Raw genomic sequence first — 25615 nt, 5'->3', positions numbered from 1 at the left:
AGCAAGTTCCCTCTTCTCCAGATGGCCTGTCCCAGGGGCGCTTCGCGGTCCGTTGCCGGACTTAGCGGCGTTCTGGGCAGGGGGGCTGCCTGCTTCCGAGGTGCCCGACGCGCTCGCTTCGCCTGAGGCGTGTGCGGGGGCGGAGCAGCTCTCGTAGGCGGGCGCCTTCGGCGAGGAGCAGGTATGAATGGCACGGCGGGCGGAGCGGGCTACGGACCGCCGATAAGACATCACCCACCAACTGCTCTCTCACCGCCTTGAATTCCTGGGTGAATTCACAGACAGTGTCGCCGAACCTGGCTGGGGATATGGGGAAGTCAAGAAAGCGGACTTTGTCGACTTTGCACATATCAGCCAGGGGTGGCGCTCCTGGACCACTAATGTGGACATCGTCCTCCCCAACGCACACGCAGCGGACTCAGTAGTCCGAAGAGCTAAGTCGGCGGCGGTGCGAAGCTCGTAAGCCTGGGTTGGACCCACCCTCGTGCAGCTCGGCCAGCGCCTGCGCTTGGTAGCGCTGGTAGGTGGCTATCGCATGCAAGGCGGAAGCAGCCTGGCCCGCAGCTATGTAAGCTCTAGCTCCGAGGGAGGTAGATAACTTACAGGCTTTGGATGGGAGACGAGGCGGACCCCGCCAAGAAGAGGCGCCGCGCGGATTTACCGCCATCGCGCACTCAACCTGAGGAATCGCCACATACCCCCTGGCTGTTTCACCGTCAAGAGTGGTTAGGGTGGAGGAACACGCAGCACGAGCAGAAAAAAGTGCTTTACAAGACCGCGTGAGCCTACTGTGCACCTCCGGGAAGAAGGGAACGCCCCTCTAGTCGGTCTGGCCGCGGAGCTGGGGGATAAACCATCTCCAACCCACGGCCGAAGCAGCCCGGGAAAGCACGGCTAACATGTCCGTTTCAGGATCCGTAGTGACAGCGCTCACCAGCCCGAAGGGGGCGAGCGGGTCTGGATCATCATCGGACAATGAAAGCCCACCCTCCGATGCCGCGGTGGACATCTGGTCTCCGGTGTCATCGGGCGTAAGGGCTACCATCTGTTAGACGGATCGCTTCCCCCGCCCGAAGCTTGGATGGAGCGCTTAGAGGAGCGGGAGGTCCGCGGGCCCGTGGGCGACGGATTATCTCTCGCTGAAACCCTCAGATCTGCCCGAGTGCCCGCTGCAGAGCAGGGGACAACTGGGGTGGTTCACCCTTTTGCAAAGGCTAACCGCGATCTTGCGCAACAGTCATGGCATCGCAATGACGACATGAACTGCCCGCGAGCAGCGCATTAACATGCTGGACCCCCAGACATGTAACGCAATGCCCGCGCCCATCATCCGAGGACAGGAAACCACCGCATCCAGAAACGCACAGTCGGAGCGCCGTCCTGAAAAGGACGTGCTGCACGACTGTGTTGCTCTTTCTGTGAAGTTTGCAACTTTATACGCACCGCTCTGGAGGACCGGACCCAAAGAACGCCAGGCAAGGGAGAAACCCAGCTCGACCGTCTGCCACTGCGTGTACACACTCTGGACCGGGAGAATGCTCTCGTTCGCTCAGAATCGCTGGTCACAGCAGGAGGAACCCTCATCGACTCGATCAGAAAGTCTCTGAAGCGAAAAGGATAGCGTCTGCTGGCGCCAGGTGAGCTTATATACTCAGTTGATTGCTTATGCCGCTCACCTGCGCAGGCTTGCGCTGCCAATTCATTCTTAATTGGCCCGTTCAATACTCTTTCAGACGAGTAGCTTCTGAACCGAACCTCCCAATGCGTGGATTTTACAAATCAAATCCACTTATAGTGCTGAAGTTCCCCCCGAAGGGGAACATGTACACACCACAAAACAAAACAAACAAAAGTGGCCGTAGTGTGTGTGTGAGTGAGAGTCAACTTCTATATTTAAGTCCATTAAACCATGTCCATTACACCTAAATTATAAAGTCCTATCAACATCTTTCTTAATTACAACTTATCTATTTAAGTTACCTAAACTTAGACCAAATGCATTACACTTGTATTGTCAAGTCCTGTCAACCTTAACCTGAGTTAAGAAAACTTCACTGTTTAAGTGAAGTAAATTAAAAAAATTTAAAAGGCAGCACGAACATTTAAGTTGAAACAACATTTTTTTTTTTACAGAGTAGTGTATCTAGTGTGAATAACGCACATTGTCAGTTTATGTGAAAAAAAAAGACTATTAAAGCTCTCTTCATAGACATAAGTTTATTTTTAACAACCATTAATGTTATGTTTTTTTGTATTTATGTGTATTTAAATGTTAAAAGAAAAAGTTATTTGTTTAAAAACACCAAACATTCATCATTTATGAAAAGCATTAATGAATTACGATGAATTTAGCAGCTGGTGATGTGACAAACTAAATATTCTAATCGTTCTAATAGCTAAAACAAACCGTCTAGAAGTAAAATAAATAGCTGAAGATAATACTGAAATGTCTCTGTTTACTGAGGCTGTGGAATAAAAGTAATGTGTAAATATAGTTTAGTTTCTTTCTTCACTACAAAGGACCTCATAAAATTGAGTATTACATTTGTTTTGCCTATATATATTTTGGTGACATTCAAAGTGAAAGCTGCTGACTTGCAGTTTAGGGAATCACAAAGTACAACAATTTCAGGCAAAAATAAAGCTCTGCTGATTGTTCTGCTGAAAAAAAGTAACAGTATCTTGGATGCCCTGACAATGAGTAAGTTAACTTTTTTCTTTTATTATTTTTGAGTTAACTTCCCCTTTCAGCGTGGCTATGAGAGCCAGATTCTATAAAGCAAGCACTTATGCAATCAATCTGTCCATTGGAATTCACGCTACACAGCTGAACATCATGTCAGCTGCGTTTGTGACTAGGAGATTGTAGATTAAAATGGACAGCGTGCACAAAACATATGGCACGCAGTGGTGGAGATTCGTTTAAGGTTTTGAATAATGCATGTGACAAGCTTTCCTCCTTACATAAACTATTTTAATGAACTATATGCATGCGAAAAGAGCCTCTGGCTGATAGTGCTAATACAAGGAGGTAGAAATCCATTATTGTGCATTCAATTATTCAAAGGTCAAACAGAAAACGTATGAAAAATTGATGGAGCAGGCGGTATGCAGATGTCATCATGTAGGGTGAGAAAGAATGGGAGGTTTCTTACAGATCTGTGGAGTGTGAAAGAAACAGTCGTCTGTGCTAGAAAAGCTGAGATTGACTGAACATCCTTTAGCACGTTTTGTCCGTGATTAATCAGGGTGTCATAATATCTACGACATGCAGAATCGCCATGCTCAGTTAAACTGACACACCATATTCCCACAAGATTTCTGAGCCAAGTGGATTTTGAAAGTCTATCTTATAATTCAAAAGAATGCAAGAATGTTGCAGTCAAAAAGTTAATTGCTAGAAATGCTGCAGCATTAATATTTGAGAAGTTGCAACTTTCCGACTACATTTAATATATATATATATACAATAAACTATAAAAGCATAAGAATATATATATATATATATATATATATATATATATATATATATATATATATATATATATATATATATATATATATATATATATATATATATATATATATAGTGACAGAGAAGCTGAATTAAACTTGCTTAGAGAAACTCTGTTGCTATATCAATGTATATAAATGTATCTATATAAATTTATTTCACTAGATCAGTTTAATGGCGAAGGGATTAATTAAATAGGCCTATCGATGGAAGGTTTGTAAAGAAATTTCATGCTCCCTTGTAAAAGTATTTTGCAGTATTTTGAAAATATAAAATACAGTATTTTATTTTGATACTTGTCATTATTAATAATATATGTCTCAGTTATATTACAATGAAATGGAATTTGACATTTAACAATCTCAGGATATGAGACAAATAAGGTACAGCATGTAGTGTGTTCTAAAGCCTTACATTGTGGTGTATTAAGAAACATTTGATTCAGTTAGTTATACTGAATGCACTGTTTACTTTATGTGCATTACAGTGAATGAGGACTCAATCTTTTAAGAAGCAAATGAATATGAAAATCATAAAACATTATTACTGTGATATAGAACATAACATTTCCAAATATTATTTATTTGTATGAAAAGCAAAGTTACATGTTTACTCATTTTCTATTTTGCCACAATCTTATAAAGTTAAATCAACTTTACACCTAAACATCAAACTTCTCTTATTACAGTCCTGATGGTGGAAATAACAAAACCCTGATGAAGACATTTTATACAACACGCCTTAACTTCCTGTTATATATTACGATCTATCAAATGGTTTTGTGTGATAGCGTTCTGTCAGTAGCGGAAGCGCTGTGTGTGTTTATCTGACTTGTCTGAAACAAGACAGAGCTGACTGATATTGGGCCGGTGACACGCAGCGCTCTGATGGATGGCCTCAGAAAACATAATCTGTTTGCTTTTTGATGAGAATCGCTAAAACAGGTATTACTTTGCGATGTACCTGGTGATATCAAATTTATATGCAAAGGACTGTCATTACTGGAGCCGTCTGTCTGAATGCTGATGTATGTGCTGCCTATCAAAGAGCGCCTTCAGGATTCATTAACAGACAAAAGGGCCAGTTCTCGCTAGTCTGCTTACATAGCGATATTATCACTGTTGTTTATTATCATGGAAATAAAGAAACAGTATTAGCAAGGACGATCGCGCGGTAGGCAAATTACATCTGTGAATCTGATGTGATGCTGCAGAAATGGAAAAGGAAGAAGCCGCAGATCTCACACTGGCTTTGACAGAACTAGATGGGAGCACTTTGTTGTGTGTGTGCTGGATCATTGTGTTGTGGAGACTCACATGTTTTGCCCTTGGCGGTGAGGGGTTGGCTGGAGCCGGTGGTGTAGGAGGCGATGACCTGAACGCTGTACTCTGTGTCACTCAGCAGATTGAGGATCAGCAGGGTGTTTACATCATCTCCGACAAATGTCTCCAGAGCCCGACCTGACACTGCGCACGGAGCAGAGACAAAAGCTTAAAACAATCAGAGAAAAATCGCACAGAAATAAAAAATGAAGTTATGTTTTTTAACCCATTCTCAGCTAAGATTTAAACACTCCTGCTGAGTTTTTAAATCAAGTTTAAAATGATTAATATTAGTGTCTTAACAGATGCTAGCAAGTATTTTACAAACCAAACATGTTTTACTTTGTAAGAATTTGCTAGTACTGAATTGAATTTTTGTCACAAAATTTGGTAACACTTCAGTTTGTCACAATTGATACTATTAACTAGCGTATTACAGTACCTGCCTATTATTAAGATATTAACTGTTCAGTAGTTGTTCAGTAGTGACCTTATTTTACATATCCTACCCAAAACCCAACTTCTATTTTACTATTAACAAATAGCTAATTAGTAGTTTATTAAGCTAGTAGTGTTACTTAATGATTTGTTAATAATACCATGATTTATGACCTAAACTAAAGTGTTAGCCATAATTTATATGTACATCTGAAGCTTCTATTGAGACTTTAGAATTAAACTTTTGATGTCTGTCATCATCTTTTATAAGTCATTACTTCAAAAATACTAAATTATTTGTAATGATGCCTATAATTGTGTTCAAGACTATCCTAGAAGAAGTGTATGTCAATCAGTCTGGCATGCAGAAGAGATTTTTTTTTATTCACAGTGAAAACATTGTTTTGAAAGACCTGTCTGAAGTAAAGTTATGTTTTTGCAATCAAAAAGTTATGCTTTTGTTAGCAGAAAGCTGCTAAGCAACAGAGGCACACATATCAAAAGTGCCAGTAAAAAAGCCTTAAAGTAGCCTCCTGTAAATTACAATTTCAAATTTCAATATTTGATGATGGGACTGCAATTGGATGGTAGTCATTAAAGCATGAGGAAAATGACTATTTTTGAGACCGGAATGACGATGGTGGCTTTGAAACAAGTGGGGATTAAAAAGATGTTGAAAATGTCTGTGAAGACATTGAGTTCTAAACATTAATGAGTTCTAACATTATTAGGTTCTCAACAGTAGTGGGTTCAAACATTAGTAAGTTGTAACATTAGTGAGTTCTAACATTAGTAAATTCTAAACAATAGTGAGTTCTAACATTAGTGAGTTCTAAACATTAGTGAGTTCTAAAGTTAGTGAGTTTTAACATTAGTGAGTTCCAACATAAGTAAGTTCTAACATAAGTAAGTTCTAACATTTGAGGGTTCTAACATTTCTAAATTTTAAACATTAGTGAGTTTTACAAAAGATGTTTTTCATCATAGGTGCCCTTTAAAATGTTTTTCTTTTTCTTTTATTTTATTAAAACTGCTTTTATTCTAGCTGAAATAAAACAAATAAGGCTTTCACCAAAAGAAAAAAAAATTATAAAGAAAATATTGTAAAAATTTAATTGCTTTAATAAAAATAAATAATAAATAAATAAATAAATAAATAAATAAATAAATAAATAAATAAATAAATAAATCACAGGAGGGCTAATAATTTTGACTTCAACTGTATGTAATAAATGTAATTTGCATATATTTCCATATATCGGATTTTGCTTTGGTCTGTGGATCAATATTCACTGTTGGTACCAGGTGGATACAGGGCCAAATATGTGACAGTTCTGTAATTCAAAATTCCAGACTGAACTAAAAAAAAAAAAAAAAAAAAACAGGCAATGGGTGAAATGGATGATAGGACCTCACAGAAACACTCATTATAATCACACCATAACCCTGACAAAGAAACTGAGAAAACTGGATCTGAACCGAAATGAGAACAAGTGAACCTTCCCCTTCAACAAAACACATGCAGACGCACGGAAAATGAGCTCTGGACAGTAGAAATGACCAGCGGTGGGATGAATTATTAGCAGCTGTTGGGAGCAGTTTGAAAGGGCATTAAATGTAGGTGGAGAAGCCATTTCTCTCCACCACAGAAGGGAGTTTAAGCTCATATAATGGAATAAAGGAGTTTATTGGGCAGGACTTCAGTGGAAAACAGAGGAGAGTGGTATTTTCTTCCCTCCTGTGTGCTGCAGCCACATTAGAGCTTCTGTTTACAGCCGAATCTCAGACTGCAGATGGAAGAACCGTCAATGTTCAAAGCGGCAGATGGAAAGAAGTATCTCCACCTACAGTTAATGCCCTTTCAAACTGCTCCCAACAAGCTGCTAATCATTTATCCTACCAGTCTATAACTGTCTTGAGAATCGGAAGACTTTAGTTATTTGACAAAATGACCTAACTCGCTTATGTCTGGAATTATGAAGCTTTTTTTTACACTAGATTAGGAGTAGACATTCCTTTCATACACAATTAGGCAAACTGTGAAAGGTTAAAGGGGTGGTCAATCAGCTATTTTAGTAGGAATTATTTTGTTTAAAGGGTGCACAGTGACCCTGGATTTGCACTGGATTCGGGTGGTGTGTTACAGCTCTGACCACTCAATACGATGCTCATGTTCACACCAGTCACACAAACGGCACATTTCAGAAGCATTCCAAAAGATAAAACATCCAAATTTATATATTTTTATATTTGACAGATACCGTGAGCCGGCAAAATGCAAGTATGCATATGTACAGACAATATACAAAATAAAGTCACAATAATGATAGGATTTCATTAGAAAATATTTTACAAATTAATGGTGAATTTTAAATGAATAAAACACAGTAATGCATGTTTATTCTTATTCTTTTATATATTTAAAAGTGCATTAAAACTGTATTAACTCAAATTAGAATATAACAAAAACTTATCCCCAAAAATGTATCCAACTTAATCATGGTATTGTAGGACCCGAAACTTGGAACTGAAGGACTGAAAATTAGCTAGCAAGCAGTTCTGAAATGTCCCTGATGTGATTTGGGACTGTTCGCAGGACAAAACACAATCTCTTAGGAGCCGTAACCAGAATAAATCTAGTGTAATATGTCCGTTCTTCACTAAAGAGCCCCTATTATGGGTTTTTGAAAATGATCTTCTGTGCAGTGTGTATCACAGCCCTAAGTGAAGTGAAATATCCAGCTAAGGCTTAAATCTGAAAGTGCATCATGCTTAAAACTATTGATTCATCTATAAAAAAATAATTGACTTAGAGTGGTTCAAATGAATCGAGGGGGTTGCAAGTCTTTAGCTGTGTCGGCATGATGTCGATTTGGAACTCAAGTCCTGCCCATTTGTTGTGCCCACAGACCTGGGAAAATTGACCCTCTGACCCCACCCACAAACACAGTAGAAAAAAAAAGAAGAAGACAAACACTGTAGCAGATCCCGACTGAATCATGTCGCAAAGATGCTTTGCTCTGAAGTGTGAGGGAAAGTTAGTGTTATTTTCCCCACCCAAAGATGAGGCTGTGAGGAGTGGTTGAGGTTTATTTTTGCAAAAATACCTCAGCATTATAGCAACAGCCTAATGTTGTGTTCCTGTCATTTTCTGACGAGTGCTTAAAACAGGGAATTCATTGGCCGTTTGTTAAAGGAAGGATCAGAAAAGACCAAATCTGTATGGAACTTTACAGGAACTTTACTGTACACAGTTTTTTGATTAGTTCTTTCCTCCATCTCACAAGTGGAATTAACTTAGACAATTAAAATGGTTGCCTCATTTTATGTATATAATTGTGTTTTGTTACATGTAACCGCTCTACGTGGCTTGTACTGTATCTGGTTAACTCTTTACATTCTCATATCAAATCTAAAGCCACGTTAAAAATGCGACACGTCACTTTGTTTATGGATTGAAATGTGTCAAGTTTCAAAAAAGTTCAGCTTTTGCCGCTGTGTGGATTAATACTGAATGTGTGTCATGGTTATGATAAGAGCAATATGCTGGTGTTAAACTTTATCGCTTTATAGCACTCCTGCATTGGGTTTACACATAAACTCTGCACTTTGACTACTTCAACAATGTTGATAAGCCATGCTGGGCATTTCTCTCTGTGTCACGCAGAACACAGTCGACCAATCGCAACAGACTGGGTCATCTGATCAATCAGCGCAGATTAGTATTGCATAGCATTGGAAACAAATGAATCGCTGAACGAATCATATGGGTGTCTTTTGGGGTAATTAGGTAAAAATAAATGCATATTATAAGACAATGAAAGTGTTTTTTGACCTTGCATGCATATCAGACTGTTGTTGGAGGCCCCAAAACCAAAATATGATCTTTTTAAATGCATAATAGGGGCTTTTTAAAAAATACATACACATTTCACTCTGATTGAACAGTAAGCACAGATTATTCTGTTTAGCTACCCATCAAGAACATGTTGCCTGGGGCCAGGGTTTATACAAAAACCAAGAAAAAGCTCATGTACTCCCCAAAAGCTGTTTGCTGTTTGATGTATATATTAGGATGGAACAATTAAGATTACAGACAGGTCACCATGAACAGCTCAGTGTTTTATATAGGCACACATAACCTCTAGGCTATTGCAGCCGACTTGTTATAGGACTTTAAAAGTGACTTCTGTAAAATGATAGTATCTCCCTCTCCATTGAGCTTTGAACAGTTTAATTTCATATATAGCTTATGCCAAGTAACATTGCACACCAACTATAATAAAAAAAAATAATAAATGTACTAATAAACAAGGAGCCTTTTAAAATGTGTACTTGTGTGTCTCTCTGTTTGTGTGTGAGTGTACATACCAGAGATGGGCTGATAGATGACTCTGTAACCCATGGTGGGGAATTGAGGACTGTCCCAGCTAATGCGGAAGCGATTGTACCATTCATCAGACACCCTGAGGTTGCTGGGGCCAGAAAGTGGCACTAACCAATCAGAAAAGAGAAAACCATTATTAGCATTAGCAATAAGGTCATTTCTTGCCAATTACTGGTCAGCCAAATCTCAAAATAATTTAGCACTTGCAAGTGGAATCATAAAAAAATATACTGTAACATTGACACCTTTAAAGTTGTAAAATAAAATAAAAAAAAATGACTGAAAGGTAAATTATTATATTTAACTATTTAAATATTTAAAAAGTCCACCAGTAATTATTTGAAAGACTCACCAAGATTGCACTAATTTGATCAAAAGTAGTGTAATTAATAGTAAAATTTTAAATATTATTAGAATATTAAAGTAATGTCAGTAAAAAAAACAAAATGCAGTTATTCCTGCGACTGTAAAGCTACATTTTCAGCAACTGTTACTTCAATGTTTGTTGATGATTCAACAGCTTAGAAGAATTATATTTTTAATACACATTACATTACATTGAAAATAACATTCTCTAATAATAGTCTATATTTTTCACTTAATTACTCCTGAACGGTGGATATCACCCTGCTCATAATTAATTCAACCCCAAACTCAATCAGAAAGAAGGCCAAAGGTTTTTCAAGGCAACTATCAGGCTCTGATCTAGAGTTCAGCATGAGGTGACATTAGCATCTCTAATCAGACAATGGGCTGTGATTTGAAGGTGATCACTGAGAGGAAGCTGAAGATAATCAATCCCATCAGACGAAAGTGGGCTGATCTGTTTGATCAGTTCATTAGTGTGAGAACACCAGAGCTGGAACGGATATAGTTTATAATGCTTATTAATGCGTAAAATCAATATTATTCATTTAGCTAAAGACTGCAAGACTGATGATGACTCCAAAATGCAATGATGATAAACTTCATCCATGTGCTGTAAGAACATATTTTTAATGTTTAAGTGCTATATTTAATATAAAGTATTGTCAGATGCATGGTTTCCAAGACAAACTTAAAATTTGAAACTTGAAATTAAGTAGCATTGGACAATAGTACACATATATATATATATATATATATATATATATATATATATATATATATATATATATATATATATATATATATATATATATATTTTAATTGGATTCACAACATTTTTTAACATACTGTAAGTTGTTGCAAATAATTTATATGGGATGAATTTAAACAAACAAACAAATTAAATTTAGTAATCTTCAACTTAGTTTGATTAAATGTAACCCATGTACAGTAAATTGTTTGCAGCCACTTACCTTAAAAATGTAGTAAATCCAATTTTTTTTTTTTTTTTTTCAGTGCACAATGCAGATTTCCAAATAAAGAGGGTGGGGAGGTGGCAGAAATCCCTCTTAAATTAAGAGTGTTTTTACAGTTGGCAAGGTTTACTTTGGTTAAAATGAACTCTTGTATCATTGCTCTGTTAGAGGAGAATAGTGTAAATGCTAGTATCAAAACCCTGGTGTGCACCAAACCAGTGGACTGAGACTTAAAAAAAGCTATTAATGAACTCTGGTGTGGTTTGACTGAAATATGCTTTTTGTTTTGTTGCCATATGAATAATTATTCTCTGCAGGAGTAATTCTTGTTCTCAATCCAAGCTGAACTCAGAAGTTGGCAACCCAAGTTGAATTTAGCTTAAGCTTTAGGCATCCTAAACAACTTTTTACTTTTCGTTGAAAGTTAATGTTAGATACAGCCACTGTATTTGAATATTAAGAGTTTTCCAACGAAAATGAACATTTTTCTAAGCCTCCTTTGTTTATGTTGAGATATTTCACTTGACATTGAAAATGACTTATTCTTTGCCCTAAAAGTGATATTACTGAACATATGCACAGGAGCCAGTTAAATTATTTTTTATTTATTTATTTTTTTTAATCAGGCGGTTTTTGCATCTAAACTCTTCATATATAGCTTATGAATATATATATATATATATATATATATATATATATATATATATATATATATATATATATATATATATATATATATATATATATATATATATATATATATATATATATATATATATGTTGGGTAATGTTGACAATCACAACAATCACGTTTTTGCTGCCAGTTTAGGGTTTTAAATGAATGTATGCTTAAGGTCCAGTGTTTCTTCTGAGATATTTTCCAGCTGTGGCGGCAGTCCTTTTTTTTACACAGATCTACCAAAGACCTATGGCGTTATTTCAATGACAAATGTTGTGAGCGCAGTGTTACAATTCGTGATCGCATTCATGTAATTTGAGCATACGAATGTCTTTGCTTGCACGCCAATTTCCTCTGTTTCTTCACAAAACTTTTTGCACGGCCTTAAATATAAGCTGCTCAAGTGCATTTTCTTGTATGCGCTCAAATAAAAGCTGCTGAAGTGCAATTTAGTGCGTTTATGTGACGAGTATGTCTCCAACGTTTATTTGACTTGCTGGGAATGTTTATCAATGTCTCCAATAGACCTACAAAGCATTATTAATGCATCTTGAAGTAAAGTGAAATGGCTATAAACTCCAGCAAGATAAAGTCATTTTATGCAGAGCCACAGACCTTTATCTAAAAGTATTATTTTGGAAACTGTTCATCTTAACTGAAAGCGATTTGGTGCGATTATAACCTGCCATTAAAAAAAAAATGACTGAATGTTTTGAATGAGATGCTGCAATGTAGCCGTGGTGGTATGAATTTTGGTGTGGCACCCCGCCATGGAGGGATGAATGTAGCGGAAACAATGAGGTCTAGGGTCTTTAAACCCCTTGAATCTGCCATGTATAAAACTCTATTTTCAGCACTGTGCTCAGATCTAATAATAATGATAATAATAATAATAATAATAAAAATAATTTGTTCTGTTACTGTATTTCACAGCACAGTGACAATGGATATGAGGATCCAAACAAAGTTTCATTAATTATAAGGATAGTCAAAACAGGCAGGGTCAAAGCCCCAGCAAACAAACAATGTCCAAGGTAATCCACAAGAGTGATCTAATAGTCAAGTAAAGGTCAGAACAGGCAGCAAACAATCTCAGAAAATGTAAACTACAACAAATATAAGACTTTACAGTGTACTCTGTGTATTGACTGCTGCTTTCAAAGCACTGCTTCAAAAGCTTCAAAACTTTTAAGAATCTTTTGTTTTGAATCAGTAGTTTGGAGCAAAAGCTATTAGAAAGGTCAGTAAATAGACTGTTACATCATAACTGTTTCAAAATGTTTGGAAATGCAATAGTTCTCCCCTTTATGTGACAATCTAAATGAATGACAATGACATTCCTTGCTTGTCTAGAAAATGCTTGTTGATTTGTTTCCCCCATCACTACTGTGTTTGTTCTATGTAAATAGTCTGGGTAATGTGAAACAGATGAAATGGTAATCAGTGCGCTTGGTTATGGGAAGTGAAGTCCGGATGTCTGGGAGAGTAAATGGATGGAGTGCCGTTTAGGAGCTTATGTGCATTCTAGCTAGTGTTAATAGCAGTTAAATTAATAAGCACTGTTATTTATAGAAACAAACTTTAGAGAAGATGGTTTTTATTGTGTATGTGTTTTGACATAACTTACTGAACATCCAAATCAATGTTGTGTGCTTGATAAAAATTGAGTATAATAAAAATGTATAATGTTTTGTAATTCATAAAAAGCCTATAAAATGTTTAAAAGTGTCAAAAAGTATAACTTCAAGAATTTCTCCCTCACACACAGATAAAAAAAACATTGTCATTATCATGACTGATCACTATCATTTTGCCTATCATGACTGTAGTCGTGTTTATGATGTCTGTATCAAATAATGAACAACTTTTATGAGCAAAGTTGCAACTATAAATATGTAAGAAACTATAACCAGTATGCCTAAAAATAAATATATAAATGCATGATTTTTTACAGTTTCTTAACTGTAACCTTAACAGTTAAACTCAGAAGTCTCAGAACCTGTCTTATAAATGACACGTTGGTAACTGGCTTGAGGTTAAATGAATTATCTCAGTGAAATCACTAAATATCATAGAAGTAAATGAGATCACGCTCCTGTTAACACACTGACTGGCAAAGGGTTGCATTTTTTAACTTGATTAAAAAAAAAACACTATTAAATATTCATTAATCCAGCCTGGGAATTCAACCAAGGTCATTCTGCGTGAACTGGAGGCTAAATATCTCGAATGCTGCATAAGAACATGTTAAACATTTAGCACGTTTGATTTGTTGACTTCTTTAATATTTGCAATTATTTTTGTGCTAATGAAGTGTTAATTTCATGTGACCTCAAGCAAAGCAAATGGAGCTGAAGCCCAACTCAAAATCAATACTGTGTAATTATGCCACAGTGGTATGTAATTAGCATAACTGTCTGTTTTAAGGCAACACATTGCAGGTGAAAAGTTATCTGCACACTTCCCCAGTTGATTGATTATATTACAAATAAATGTAATGTAAACTTTGTTTGTACTAGATGTTTATTTTATTTTTAGATATGCACATTTGGCTTTTATTATCAAATATGTACTATGTGTACTAATTAGCAAACATTGTAGAGCAAAATATCGGAACAAAGTTAGGGTTAAAACTTTTTAGACAGTTTAGATACAACTTTTTTTTACAAAAGGGGATTTGGGGTATCTCTTTCATCAATTAATAAAATAAAATAAAATTAAATAAAATAATAAAAATAACTGAATAAATCTATAAATAAACAAACAAATTAATCAATAAACATAAAATTAAACAAATAAACAAATTAAACAATAAAAAATAAAATAAAACTAAATAAATAGTAAATAAAATAAATTGCAAAAATAAATGAATAAGTGGGTCAGTTGGCGTTTTGTGTGGAGTTTGCATGTTCTCCCTGCGTTCGCGTGGGTTTCCTCCGGGTGCACCGGTTTTCCCCACAGTCTAAAGACATGCACTATAGGTGAATTAGGTAGGCTAAATTGTCCATAGTGTATGAGTGCGTGTGTGTGTGTGGATGTTTTCCAGAGATAGGTTGCGGCTGAAAGGCCATCCACTGCGTTAAACCGTCTTGGATAAGTTGGCGGTTTATTCCGCTGTGGCGACCCTAGATTAATAAAGGGACTAAGTCGAATAGAAAATAAATGAATAAATTAAATAAATAATAAATAAATAAATAAATGAATAACTTTTTTAAATAAATAAATGAATTTAAAAATAAATAAATAAACAAACAAATCAATCAATAAATGTTCAATTAAATTAATATAAATAAAATAAAAGTTAATTAAAATTAAAAAATTAAAAAATAAAAATATTAAATAATAAAAAATTAATTAATTAATTAATTAATTAAACAATAAAATTATAATTATAAATTTATAAATAAAATTATATATTATAAATGAATCAACAAACACAAATGTTTAAAGTGCAACAAGATAAACACTTAAATGTATATTTTGGATGTTTTTGTTTCATTTCACTTCAAATTCATTTAAAAAAAAAAACACTATGAACAAACAAAATCCTAAAATTGACTGGTGCATTTTTGCCTGCAGTGTGTTCTCTTAAATTGCTTTGATAATGTGTTTAATCTTTATAAACTCACGTGTTGTGCCGAATGAAGACATGGACAGCTGGCTAGACTCCTCATCTGCATAAACAGGGGTCACTGTGATCTTGTATTTTGTGTCTGAGAGGAGAGGTTGCAGGACCACGTTTCTTCTGTTCCCAGAGACTAACACCTGCAGAAGAGCACAATATTCAATAGCAGACTGAGAACACTGTGCTTGAGGATGAGTTTTGTTTGCGTTGGGGGAACTAAATTCCCTTGAGGTCTACTTTAGTACTAACTATTAGAGTTTACATAGAAATGTAATGGATATTGGAATTCCCCACTCTTAATATAAAATTAAATAGGGTGCTGTGAGAAAGTAAACATACCCCAGGTTTTGGGCCATATAATAAAGATCAGGGGTGTCCAAACTCATCCCTGGTGGGCAAATGTCCTCCATAGTTTAGTTCCAACATCCTTCAAAACACCTGGCTGGAAGTTTCTAGTATATCTAAAAAGAGGTTGATTAGCTGGTCCAGGTGTGTTTAACTGGGGTGGGAACTAAACTTTCCTCTAGGACTGAATTTGGACACCCCTGCTGTAGATACTTTATTTGGACAGTAGCAAAGAGTGAAACCTGTAAAACCCAACAGTCAACTTTATAAAATGAAATGAATGTAGTTAACTCAGGATGACTTAGGATTAGCTTTAAACAACCCTCAACAGCATAACGTGGTATGTGAATACTGAATAATGAAAGAAAAACAAAAATTAAACACTTCTAACCCTTTGACGCAAATGATTACACTGACGTGATCAGCACTGGCTGTTCCCTGAATTGTACGATCACATCGCTGTGCTTAGAATTGTAGTGATCAGCGGTAAAGCCAGGAACTTGTGGAAATTAACTTGTGGAAATTAATTTCCAATATAAACAAATGCTGCAGAGTTAACACTAAACTCTGACCCTTTTCTTAATCTCATCAGAAAGTGGCAATTGAGACAGTGACCATCTGTCTTTTTTTATCTGAAAGACAAAGGTGTTAAGAGCCCAGAACTTGCTTCTTGATCCAATCAACTTTTGACATCGTCTTAAACTCAGAGATACACATGGATCAGTAAACTTGCATGTCACAAAAGAGACAAAAATGGAAAATTTCACTTCATATACCTGTATATTCAAATGATCATGTATATATTTAATATGCACTGCTTGAAATACTTCACTGTATGAAACTTTGCTTATTAAGGTTTATATATGAATGGGTAAAGATCAACATAACATAGCGATGTTTAGACTCTGTTTATTGCAAATAATGCCTTGGGTTAATTAGATGTGGTTTGGAAAGTGAATTATGCATAGGAAAATATTTAAGACTCTTAAATATTATAGTAGTTAACCGGTGGACTAAGACTATGCAAATGCAGGCCACATTATAGATGACACCTCCCAGTGACCAACTCACAGGATCATCTAATCACAATGCTGGATTTGAAAGGTGACATCCTTCAATCCCACCTTCCAGAGAAAGTATTAAAGACATTCTCTTAAACAAAAGAGGCTGTAAAGTGTGGGTCCTAAAGAGTGTGCAGAAGAAAACGTCTTTGCAGAAGAGTGCGTCTGTTAAGAAGAGTGTGTGTGTGTCCTAAAAGGTGGTCGAAGAGTGGTCAAAGTGTGGTTTATGGTGGTTTGCGGGGTTCTGTCCTAGACATCAGAACTTTTGCTGCGTGTTCCAGCAAGGATTTGGTAATAGGATTCACAGTGCTTTTTCCAAGGCGTCTGAAACCATCGCATCAAGACCACCACCTCCAAAAATCTGCTTGTCCCAGATTTCCAGGAACTCTACCTTCAAAGAAAAGGCATCGGCGTGTTCCCGACATCGAACCACCACCTCCAGAAATCTCCAATTTCTGCGTGTTCCAGAAGATACAGATTTCTACGCTCAAGGATAAAGACGTCGGCGTGTCCCCGACATCAGACCACCACCTCCAGAAATTTCCAATTTCTTCGTGTTCCAGAAGATACAGATTTCTACGCTCAAGGATAAAGACGTCGGCGTGTTCCCGACATCGAACCACCACTTCTAGAAATCTCCAGTCTACATGTTCCAGAAACTACAGATTTTTTCCACTCAAAGCTCAAGAGAGCCAAGTCTGCTCGTTTCATGCTTCAAGATCTGCAGGAAGATCCAACTTTTTCCATCCACTGCATCAAAGGCAGAAACGTAAATATTCCACTTTCCAACCCTTTAAATTAGACCTTGGCATGGTGTGTTTCAGTATAAAATATTCTAATGAATTAGATGTTTATAACTGATCGTCATTAATAACAAAGCCTTCCTCAGTTCTTTGTTATTGTAGAATAAGGTTTACCTTACCTTAACTTAATCACATTCATCACTCGCCTATGCACTTCATTTATTGTACATTTAGTAATTGTAGTTACCCTTGATTACTATTTTGTTAATAAATACACATTTATTACAATTGTGTCTTCCTTGTGTTGATAATACAGAAAAAGGCTCTACAAGTCAAACGATCTCATTATCCTTCAGATCTGGCCAGATAATAAACTCCTTTACATTTGTATAATTCCATTAACAATGTTTTATTGTTAATTATTTTGACAGTCAAAGCTGTCTGGTGCCCCTTTTAAAAGGAGTTAGTTATCTGTTATATCTACATCATTTGGTCCCCTACGGGAGATTAAAATATCAATATTAATATCAATACCAAAATATTGATTTTGATATTTAATAAATCCAATTATCACTACAGAATGTTTACTTTAGTTCATCATGTTATCAGATGCTAAAAATCAACCCACTTTAAAGCAGAGCCAGAGAAAGAGGTGCGCAATCACAGCACTTGCAAAGAAGATACGTGATAGAGACATGTTTTCTCAGACCAGTGCTGTTGTGTTGGCATTTCAGTTACTGCATGCTGCATCATTGGTAAAATAATTATCACAAATGTGTTTAAAAATGTGTGTTCTTAGTTGTGTAAAATAATGCGTGTTTTTGATATATATAAAGTTATTTGTTTTCTAAAGTAGCGTGGCTTTCAATTAATTTGTTACCTCAGATTTAGGCTACTTGATCTGAATGTGATTTAAATGTCACGGGACACAAAACATAGACTCAAGCAACTTTTCCATGCTTGAAGCTTGGAGCTAGAATTTAGCCTGATTAAATTATTTGGTTACACTTTACAATAATGTTCAATAGTTAATGTTAATTAATGCATTTACTAACAAGAACAAACAATGAACAATACATTTACTACTGTATTTGTTCATGTTAGTTAACGTTAGTTAATGAAAATACAGTAATTCATTGTTAGTTCATGTTAACTTATGGTGCATTAACTAATGTTAACAAGCATGGACTTGAATGTTAATAATTCATTAGTAAATGTTCAATTAAGATTAATAAATGCTGTACATGTGTTGTTCATGATTAGTTCATGTTAGTAAATGCATTAACTAATGAACCTTATTGTAAAGTGTTACCAATTATTTAAATTATTTAAGCCTGATTATTAGTCTCTGAATTTGTGTAACACAAACTCCATGGTAAAAAGTTGAGATCTCAAATCACGGAAATGCCACACGTACATGTATGAATGGATAAATCAGGTATGAATTGGTCAAGCAGTGTATTTATGCATGTAAACACTCACTTTTCTGACAAATGTACTGTGATGCACAGTAAGCATTTAAATTCAAGTTACTGTTTAAATTTCAAAGATGTACAAATGTGTGTACATGCAACATATTTCAAAATGTATTTTAAAATTATAACATATTGTAACATTTATAAAACTGGTTTACATATGAATATGACATGTAGCTTATGTTAATGAGGCCCAAGTAACATTTCCAGGTTTAGATGAATAGGTTACTATTTGTTAATACTTTACACAGCAAGATTGCCTCACAGCAAATTAGATCGCTGGTTCGAGCCCCGGCTGGGTCAGTTGACTTTTAAAGTTTGCATGTTCTCCCCGCATCCGCGTGGGTTTCCTTTGGCTGCTGAGTGTTGGTTTTCCACACAATCCAAAGACATGTGCTACAGGTGAATAGGGTAAGCTAAATTGTCCATAGTGTATGTTTGTTAATGAGTGTGTATGGGATAATGGATAATGGATGTATATGGGTATTGTAGCTGGAAAGGCATCCGCTGTGACGACCCCTGATTAATAAAGGGACTAAGCCCGAAAATAAAATAAATAAATGAAAGAAACTAATTTAAAAAGTTGATTTTTAATTTTTTTTTTTTTGTTTTTTAAATAAGCACAGTACATTGTTAATGTTCAAATGATTTAAACTGTTTAAAGTGACTGACAATATAAAAAATATACTCTTAATAATAGGAATGAATCTGTCTTTTTATTATGGCGGTACTTGGAGGGTTAATAGTATTTTTCTGATGTGCTGAAAAAAGTTTAAGAACCACTGGAACAAATGATTTTATATTGTAACAGTACTGTTTTACTGTATTTTATGTAAACAAATGCAGCCTTAGTGAGATACATCTTTCATAATAATAAAGAAAACTAACTAACTAACGAACTAACTAACTAACTAAATAAATAAATAAATAAAACTCAACCCTTTGTCATAATATATAAGGTAATCTTCTGAACGTAGACGTAGGTTTAATGATTTATAATAAAAAATAAATAAATAATAATAAAAATAATAATAATAATAATATTAATTATTATTATTATTATTATTATTATTATTGTTGCTGTTTTTGTTGTTGTTATGATGATGATGATGATGATGATAATGATGATGATGATTATTATTATTAATGTTATTATTATTATTATTATTATTATTATTTGATTACTTGTCCAATTGCATTCATACAAAAACAAACAATACTTAAAAAAGGGCCAATCCATAAACATAACCATCAAAAGTAAATCGCATGAAAATGTACAAGTGGGATTATAAAATTTCACACTAATTAGCCACTATAATAAAACAGTTGCTAACAGGCATGAGCTTGTGTTATCATTGCAGAGTCTTCAAGCAGTGTTTGGTGTGATGTGTAATTTACAGCTAAGTTTATCAGGCTATTTGCAGCTTGAAAGCTATAAAACCTCACTCAAGTCCAGTTCCCCTTCGGGGGGAACTTCAGCACTATAAGTGGATTTGATTTGTAAAATCCACGCATTGGGAGGATTCGGATCAGAAGCCGCTTGTCTGGAGAGTATTGAACGGGCCAATGAATGAAATTAATTGGCAGCGTAAGCTTGCGCAGGTGTGCGACATCTGCAATTATCTCAGCATATACGCACACCTGAAGCCAGCAGACGCCATCCTTTTCGCTTCAGATCCTTTCTGAGTGAGTCGATGAGGGTTCCTCTTGCTGATCAGCACTTCAGAGCGAACGAGTGTGTCTCCCGGTCCAGAGTGGGTCTTCGCGGTGGCAGACGGTCGAGCTGGGTTACTCCCTTGCCTGCGGTTCTTTGGGTCCGGTCCTCCAGAGCGGTGCGTATAGTTGCAACTTTCCTAAAAGAGCAACACAGTCGTGCAGCACGTCCTTTTCAGGATGGCGCTCCGACTGTGCGTTTCTGGATGCGGGGGTTTCCTGGCTCCGGATGATGGACACGATCACTGCATTGCATGTTTGGGGGTCCAGCATGTTAATGCGGTGCTCGCGGGCGGTTCATGTCGTCATTGCGATGCCATGACCGTTGCACAGCTAAGATCGCGGCTAACTTTCGCAAGAGAGCGAGCCACCCCAGTTGCCTCCTGTTCTAAAAAAGCAGCGGGCGCTCGGGCAGATCTGAGGGTTTCAGCGGGAGATAATCCGCCGCCCACGGGCTCGCGGACCTCTCGCTCCTCACGGCGCTCCATCCAAGCTTCGGGTGGTGAGAGTGATCCGTCTAACCAGATGGTAGCTCTCACACTCGCTGACACCGGAGATCAGATGTCCTCCGCGGCATCGGAGGGTGGGCTTTCACTGTCCGACGAAGATCCGGACCCGCTCGCCCCCTCCGGGCAGGTGAGCGCTGTCAAATCGGATCCTGAAGCGGACATGTTAGCCGTGCTTTCCCGGGCTGCTTCGGCCGTGGGGTTGGAGATGGTTTATCCCCCAGCTCCGCGGCCGGACCGACTAGATGGGTGCTACGTAGAGGACCAGAAGGCGAAGCCTTCGAAGCCTCTCGTCCCCTTCTTCCCGGAAGTGCACAGTAGGCTCACGCAGTCTTGGAGGGCACCTTTCTCTGCCCGTGCTGCGTGTGCCTCCGCCCTCACCGCCCTTGACGGCGGAGCTGCCAGGGGGTATGAGGCGATCCCGTCAGTGGAGCGCGCTATCGCGATCAATCTTTGTCCGCGCGGCGCCTCTACGTGGCGAGGTTTGCCCCGCCTCCCGTCCAAAGCCTGTAGGTTGTCTGCCTCCCTCGGAGCCAGAGCTTATAAGGCTGCGGGCCAGGCTGCTTCTGCTTTGCACGCGATGGCCACCTACCAGCGCTACCAAGCGCAGGCGCTGGCCGAGCTGCACGAGGGCGGGTCCAACCCAAGCTTATTACATGAGCTGCGCACCGCGACCGACTATGCTCTTCGGACTACTAAGTCCGCCGCGTGTGCGCTGGGGAGGACGATGTCCACACTTGTGGTTCAGGAACGCCACCTCTGGCTAAACCTGGCCGATATGCGCGACGTTGACAAAGTTCGCTTTCTTGACTCGCCCATATCCCAGGCTGGCCTGTTCGGCGACACCGTCGGTGAATTCACCCAGGAATTCAAGGCGGTGAAAGAGCAGTCGGATGCGATGGGCAATGTCATCTATCGGCGTGGCCGTAAGCCCGCTCCGCCCGCCGAGCCATCCACCTCCGCTGTTCCTCGCCGAGGGCGCCCGCCAACGAGTGCTGCCCCGCCCCCGCCTGCGCCTCCGGCCAAGCGGGCGCGGCGTTCACCTCGAAAGCAGGCAGCCCCTCCTGCCCAGGGCGCCGTTAAGTCCGGTAAACGGACCGCGAAGCGTCCCTGAGACAGGCCATCCGGAGAAGAGGAAACTTGCTCTTTCCCCGCTGGAGGGCGGGGCCCCGATAACAACGGTACTTTTCAGTGCCACCAAAACATCAGTAAAAGAGCACTTTTTCCCTTTCCCGGATGTGACTGCATGAGTTCTGCCAGTCCGGGACGCGCTGCCTTCCGGCTCGCAGACTCTACGTGCTTCGCCAGTGGCTCACGAGCGCTGGGGGGACGGTCTCCCTTCCCTCAGCCCTCCAGCCCCCTCTCCGGAGTCAGGGTGCGGAGCCAGAGCGATCGCTCTCCTCCAGCTCTTCCGCGGGACCCTCGTGCTTCCCGGATCAGCACACCCACTCCGCGCTGCCCCACCGCTGGTACGTCAGCGATTGTAGCGATGACTCCATTAGCGAGGGCTCTGCCTGCCTGGTTAGCGCGGGCCAGCCCCTCGCGGTGGCTCATACGCACAATCAGACTCGGTTACGCGATTCAGTTCGCGAAACGGCCCCCCAAGTTTACGGGCGTGTATTTCTCCAGGGTCAACCACCTGTCCGCCCCTGTCTTGCGAGAGGAGATTGCTGCCCTCCTGGCGAAGGGTGCAATCGAGCCGGTTCCTCCAGCCGAGATGGAGAGTGGGTTTTACAGCCCATACTTCATCGTACCCAAAAAGAGCGGTTGGTCACGGCCAATCCTAGATCTGCGCGTTTTGAACCGCTGTCTGCACAGGCTGCCGTTCAGAATGCTCACGCAGAGGCGCATTCTCCAATGTGTTCGTCCTCGGGATTGGTTTGCAGCCATAGACCTGAAGGACGCGTATTTCCATGTCTCCATTCTTCCACGCCACCGCCAATTTCTGCGGTTTGCGTTCGAGGGTCGAGCGTGGCAGTACAAGGTCCTCCCCTTCGGGCTCTCTCTGTCTCCGCTGGTCTTCACCAAACTCGCGGAGGGTGCCCTAGGGCCCCTTCGGCTCGTGGGCATTCGCATACTCAATTATCTCGACGACTGGCTGATTTTAGCCCACTCGCGAGAGCAATTGATTATGCACAGGGACAAGGTGCTTCGGCATCTCCGCCTACTGGGGCTTCAGGTCAACCGAGAAAAGAGCAAACTCGCCCCCGTGCAGAGGATTTCTTTTCTCGGGATGGAGCTGGACTCGATCACCATGGTAGCGCACCTCTCCGAGGAACGCGCTCGCCTGTTGCTGAACTGTCTGAGGGAGCTCAACAGCAAACTAGTGGTCCCACTGAAGTTCTTTCAGAGGCTCCTGGGGCATATGGCATCCGCAGCCGCCGTCACGCCGCTCGGGTTGCTCCATATGAGACCACTTCAGCACTGGCTTCACGATCGGGTCCCCAGACGCGCATGGCACGCGGGCACACACCGGGTCTCGGTTACTGCGCTGTGTCGCCGCGCCCTCAGCCCTTGGAACGACCCCTCGTTCCTACAGGCCGGTGTGCCTCTAGGACAGGCGTCCAGCCATGTTGTTGTTTCAACAGACGCTTCCAACACGGGTTGGGGGGCCGTGTGTCGCGGGCATGCGGCTGCGGGCCTCTGGAAGGGTGCCCAGCTGCATTGGCATATCAATCGCCTAGAGCTGTTGGCAGTGTTCCTCGCTCTCCACCGCTTTTTACCGGTGCTGGAGCGGCAACACGTGCTGGTCAGGACGGACAGTATGGCGGCGGCGGCGTATATCAACCGCATGGGGGGTATGCGCTCTCGCCGCATGTCTCAGCTCGCCCGCCGTCTGCTCCTCTGGAGTCACCCGCGGCTGAAATCGCTGCGCGCCATTCACATCCCAGGCACGCTCAATCGTGCAGCTGATGCGCTCTCACGACAGCTGTTACGTCCTGGAGAATGGAGACTCCACCCCGAGTCTGTTCAGCTGATATGGGCGCGATTCGGGGAGGCCCAGATCGATCTGTTTGCTTCCCCCGAGAACGCTCACTGCCAGTTGTTTTTTTCCCTGACCGAGGGCTCTCTCGGCACGGATGCACTGGCCCACAGCTGGCCTCGGGGCATGCGCAAGTATGCGTTTCCCCCAGTGAGCCTTCTCGCGCAGTTTCTGTGCAAGGTCAGGGAGGACGAGGAACAGGTTCTGCTAGTTGCGCCCCTTTGGCCCAACCGGACCTGGATATCAGAGCTCTCACTCCTCGCGACGGCCCTCCCCTGGCGGATCCCTTTGAGAGAGGACCTACTCTCTCAGGGACAGGGCACCATCTGGCACCCTCGCCCCGATCTTTGGAACCTCCACGTGTGGTCCCTAGACGCGAGGAAGACTTAGGTAACCTACCGACTGCGGTGGTTAATACCATCACTCAGGCTAGAGCCCCCTCCACGAGGCGCGCCTACGCCCTGAAGTGGAGTCTATTCACTGAATGGTGCGTCTCTCGCAGAGAAGACCCCCGAAATTGCCAGATTAGTGTTGTGCTCTCTTTCCTTCAAGAGAAGTTGGACAGCAGGCTGTCGCCCTCCACTCTCAAGGTTTACGTGGCCGCCATCTCCGCTTATCATAGCGCGGTAGCTGGCGGCACCGTGGGAAAGCATAACCTGGTCATCCAGTTCCTTAGGGGTGCTAGGCGAATTAATCCATCTCGCCCCCCTCTCATGCCCTCTTGGGATCTCGCCCTCGTTCTCACGAGTCTGCGATCCGATCCCTTTGAGCCACTCGAATCAGTATCTCTAAGATTTCTGTCCCTGAAGACAGCTCTGCTGGTTGCGTTGGCCTCCATCAAGAGGGTCGGGGACCTGGAGGCATTTTCGGTCAGTGACTCGTGCCTGGAATTCGGGCCGGATTACTCTCACGTCATCCTGAGACCCCGCCCCGGTTATGTGCCCAAGGTTCCTACCACCCCCTTTAGAGATCAGGTAGTGAACCTGCAAGCGCTGCCCCCAGAGGAGGCAGACCCAGCCCTTTCTTTACTTTGTCCAGTTCGCGCTCTGTGCATTTATGTGGACCGTACTCAGAATTTTAGATCATCTGAGCAGCTCTTTGTCTGTTATGGCGGTCGGCAGCAGGGAAGTGCCGTATCAAAACAAAGATTATCCCACTGGATTGTGGATGCCATTTCACTCGCTTATTCGAGTCCAGGTCAGCCGTGTCCCCCGGGAGTTCGTGCACACTCCACTCGGAGCGTTGCATCCTCTTGGGCGCGTGCACGCGGCACCTCTCTAACAGACATCTGTAGAGCTGCGGGCTGGGCGACACCCAACACATTTGCAAGGTTTTACAATCTGCGAGTGGAGCCGGTTTCCTCAAGGGTATTAGGTGTCGAGTTCTTATGGGTTACACACACCAGTATCTGCTTCTAACTCGAAAGAGCTTCAGCCAATAACAGGGGACACAGGGAACAACTCCAAGGCTTTTCAGCTTTT

General features: G+C 40.3%; 1 protein-coding gene across 22 annotated transcripts in view; it reads right to left on the bottom strand.

Annotated features, from left to right (window-relative positions):
• Positions 1–25615, bottom strand: part of col14a1a (collagen, type XIV, alpha 1a) — a 344010-nt gene that overhangs the window by 170702 nt on the left and 147693 nt on the right. For all 22 annotated transcript variants that reach the window (XM_009292161.5, XM_009292162.5, XM_068214100.2 and 19 more), the window contains 3 exons: positions 15313–15448; positions 9646–9768; positions 4831–4980 (listed from right to left, as the gene is read on the bottom strand). In XM_009292161.5, coding sequence (XP_009290436.2) covers positions 4831–4980; positions 9646–9768; positions 15313–15448 — 409 coding nt within the window. The remainder of the gene's footprint in view (positions 1–4830; positions 4981–9645; positions 9769–15312; positions 15449–25615) is intronic.

Source organism: Danio rerio, chromosome 16, assembly GCF_049306965.1.
Source record: "Danio rerio strain Tuebingen ecotype United States chromosome 16, GRCz12tu, whole genome shotgun sequence".
NCBI classification, from domain to species: Eukaryota; Metazoa; Chordata; class Actinopteri; order Cypriniformes; family Danionidae; genus Danio; species Danio rerio.
This window is presented reverse-complemented; position numbering and strand designations above follow the sequence as displayed.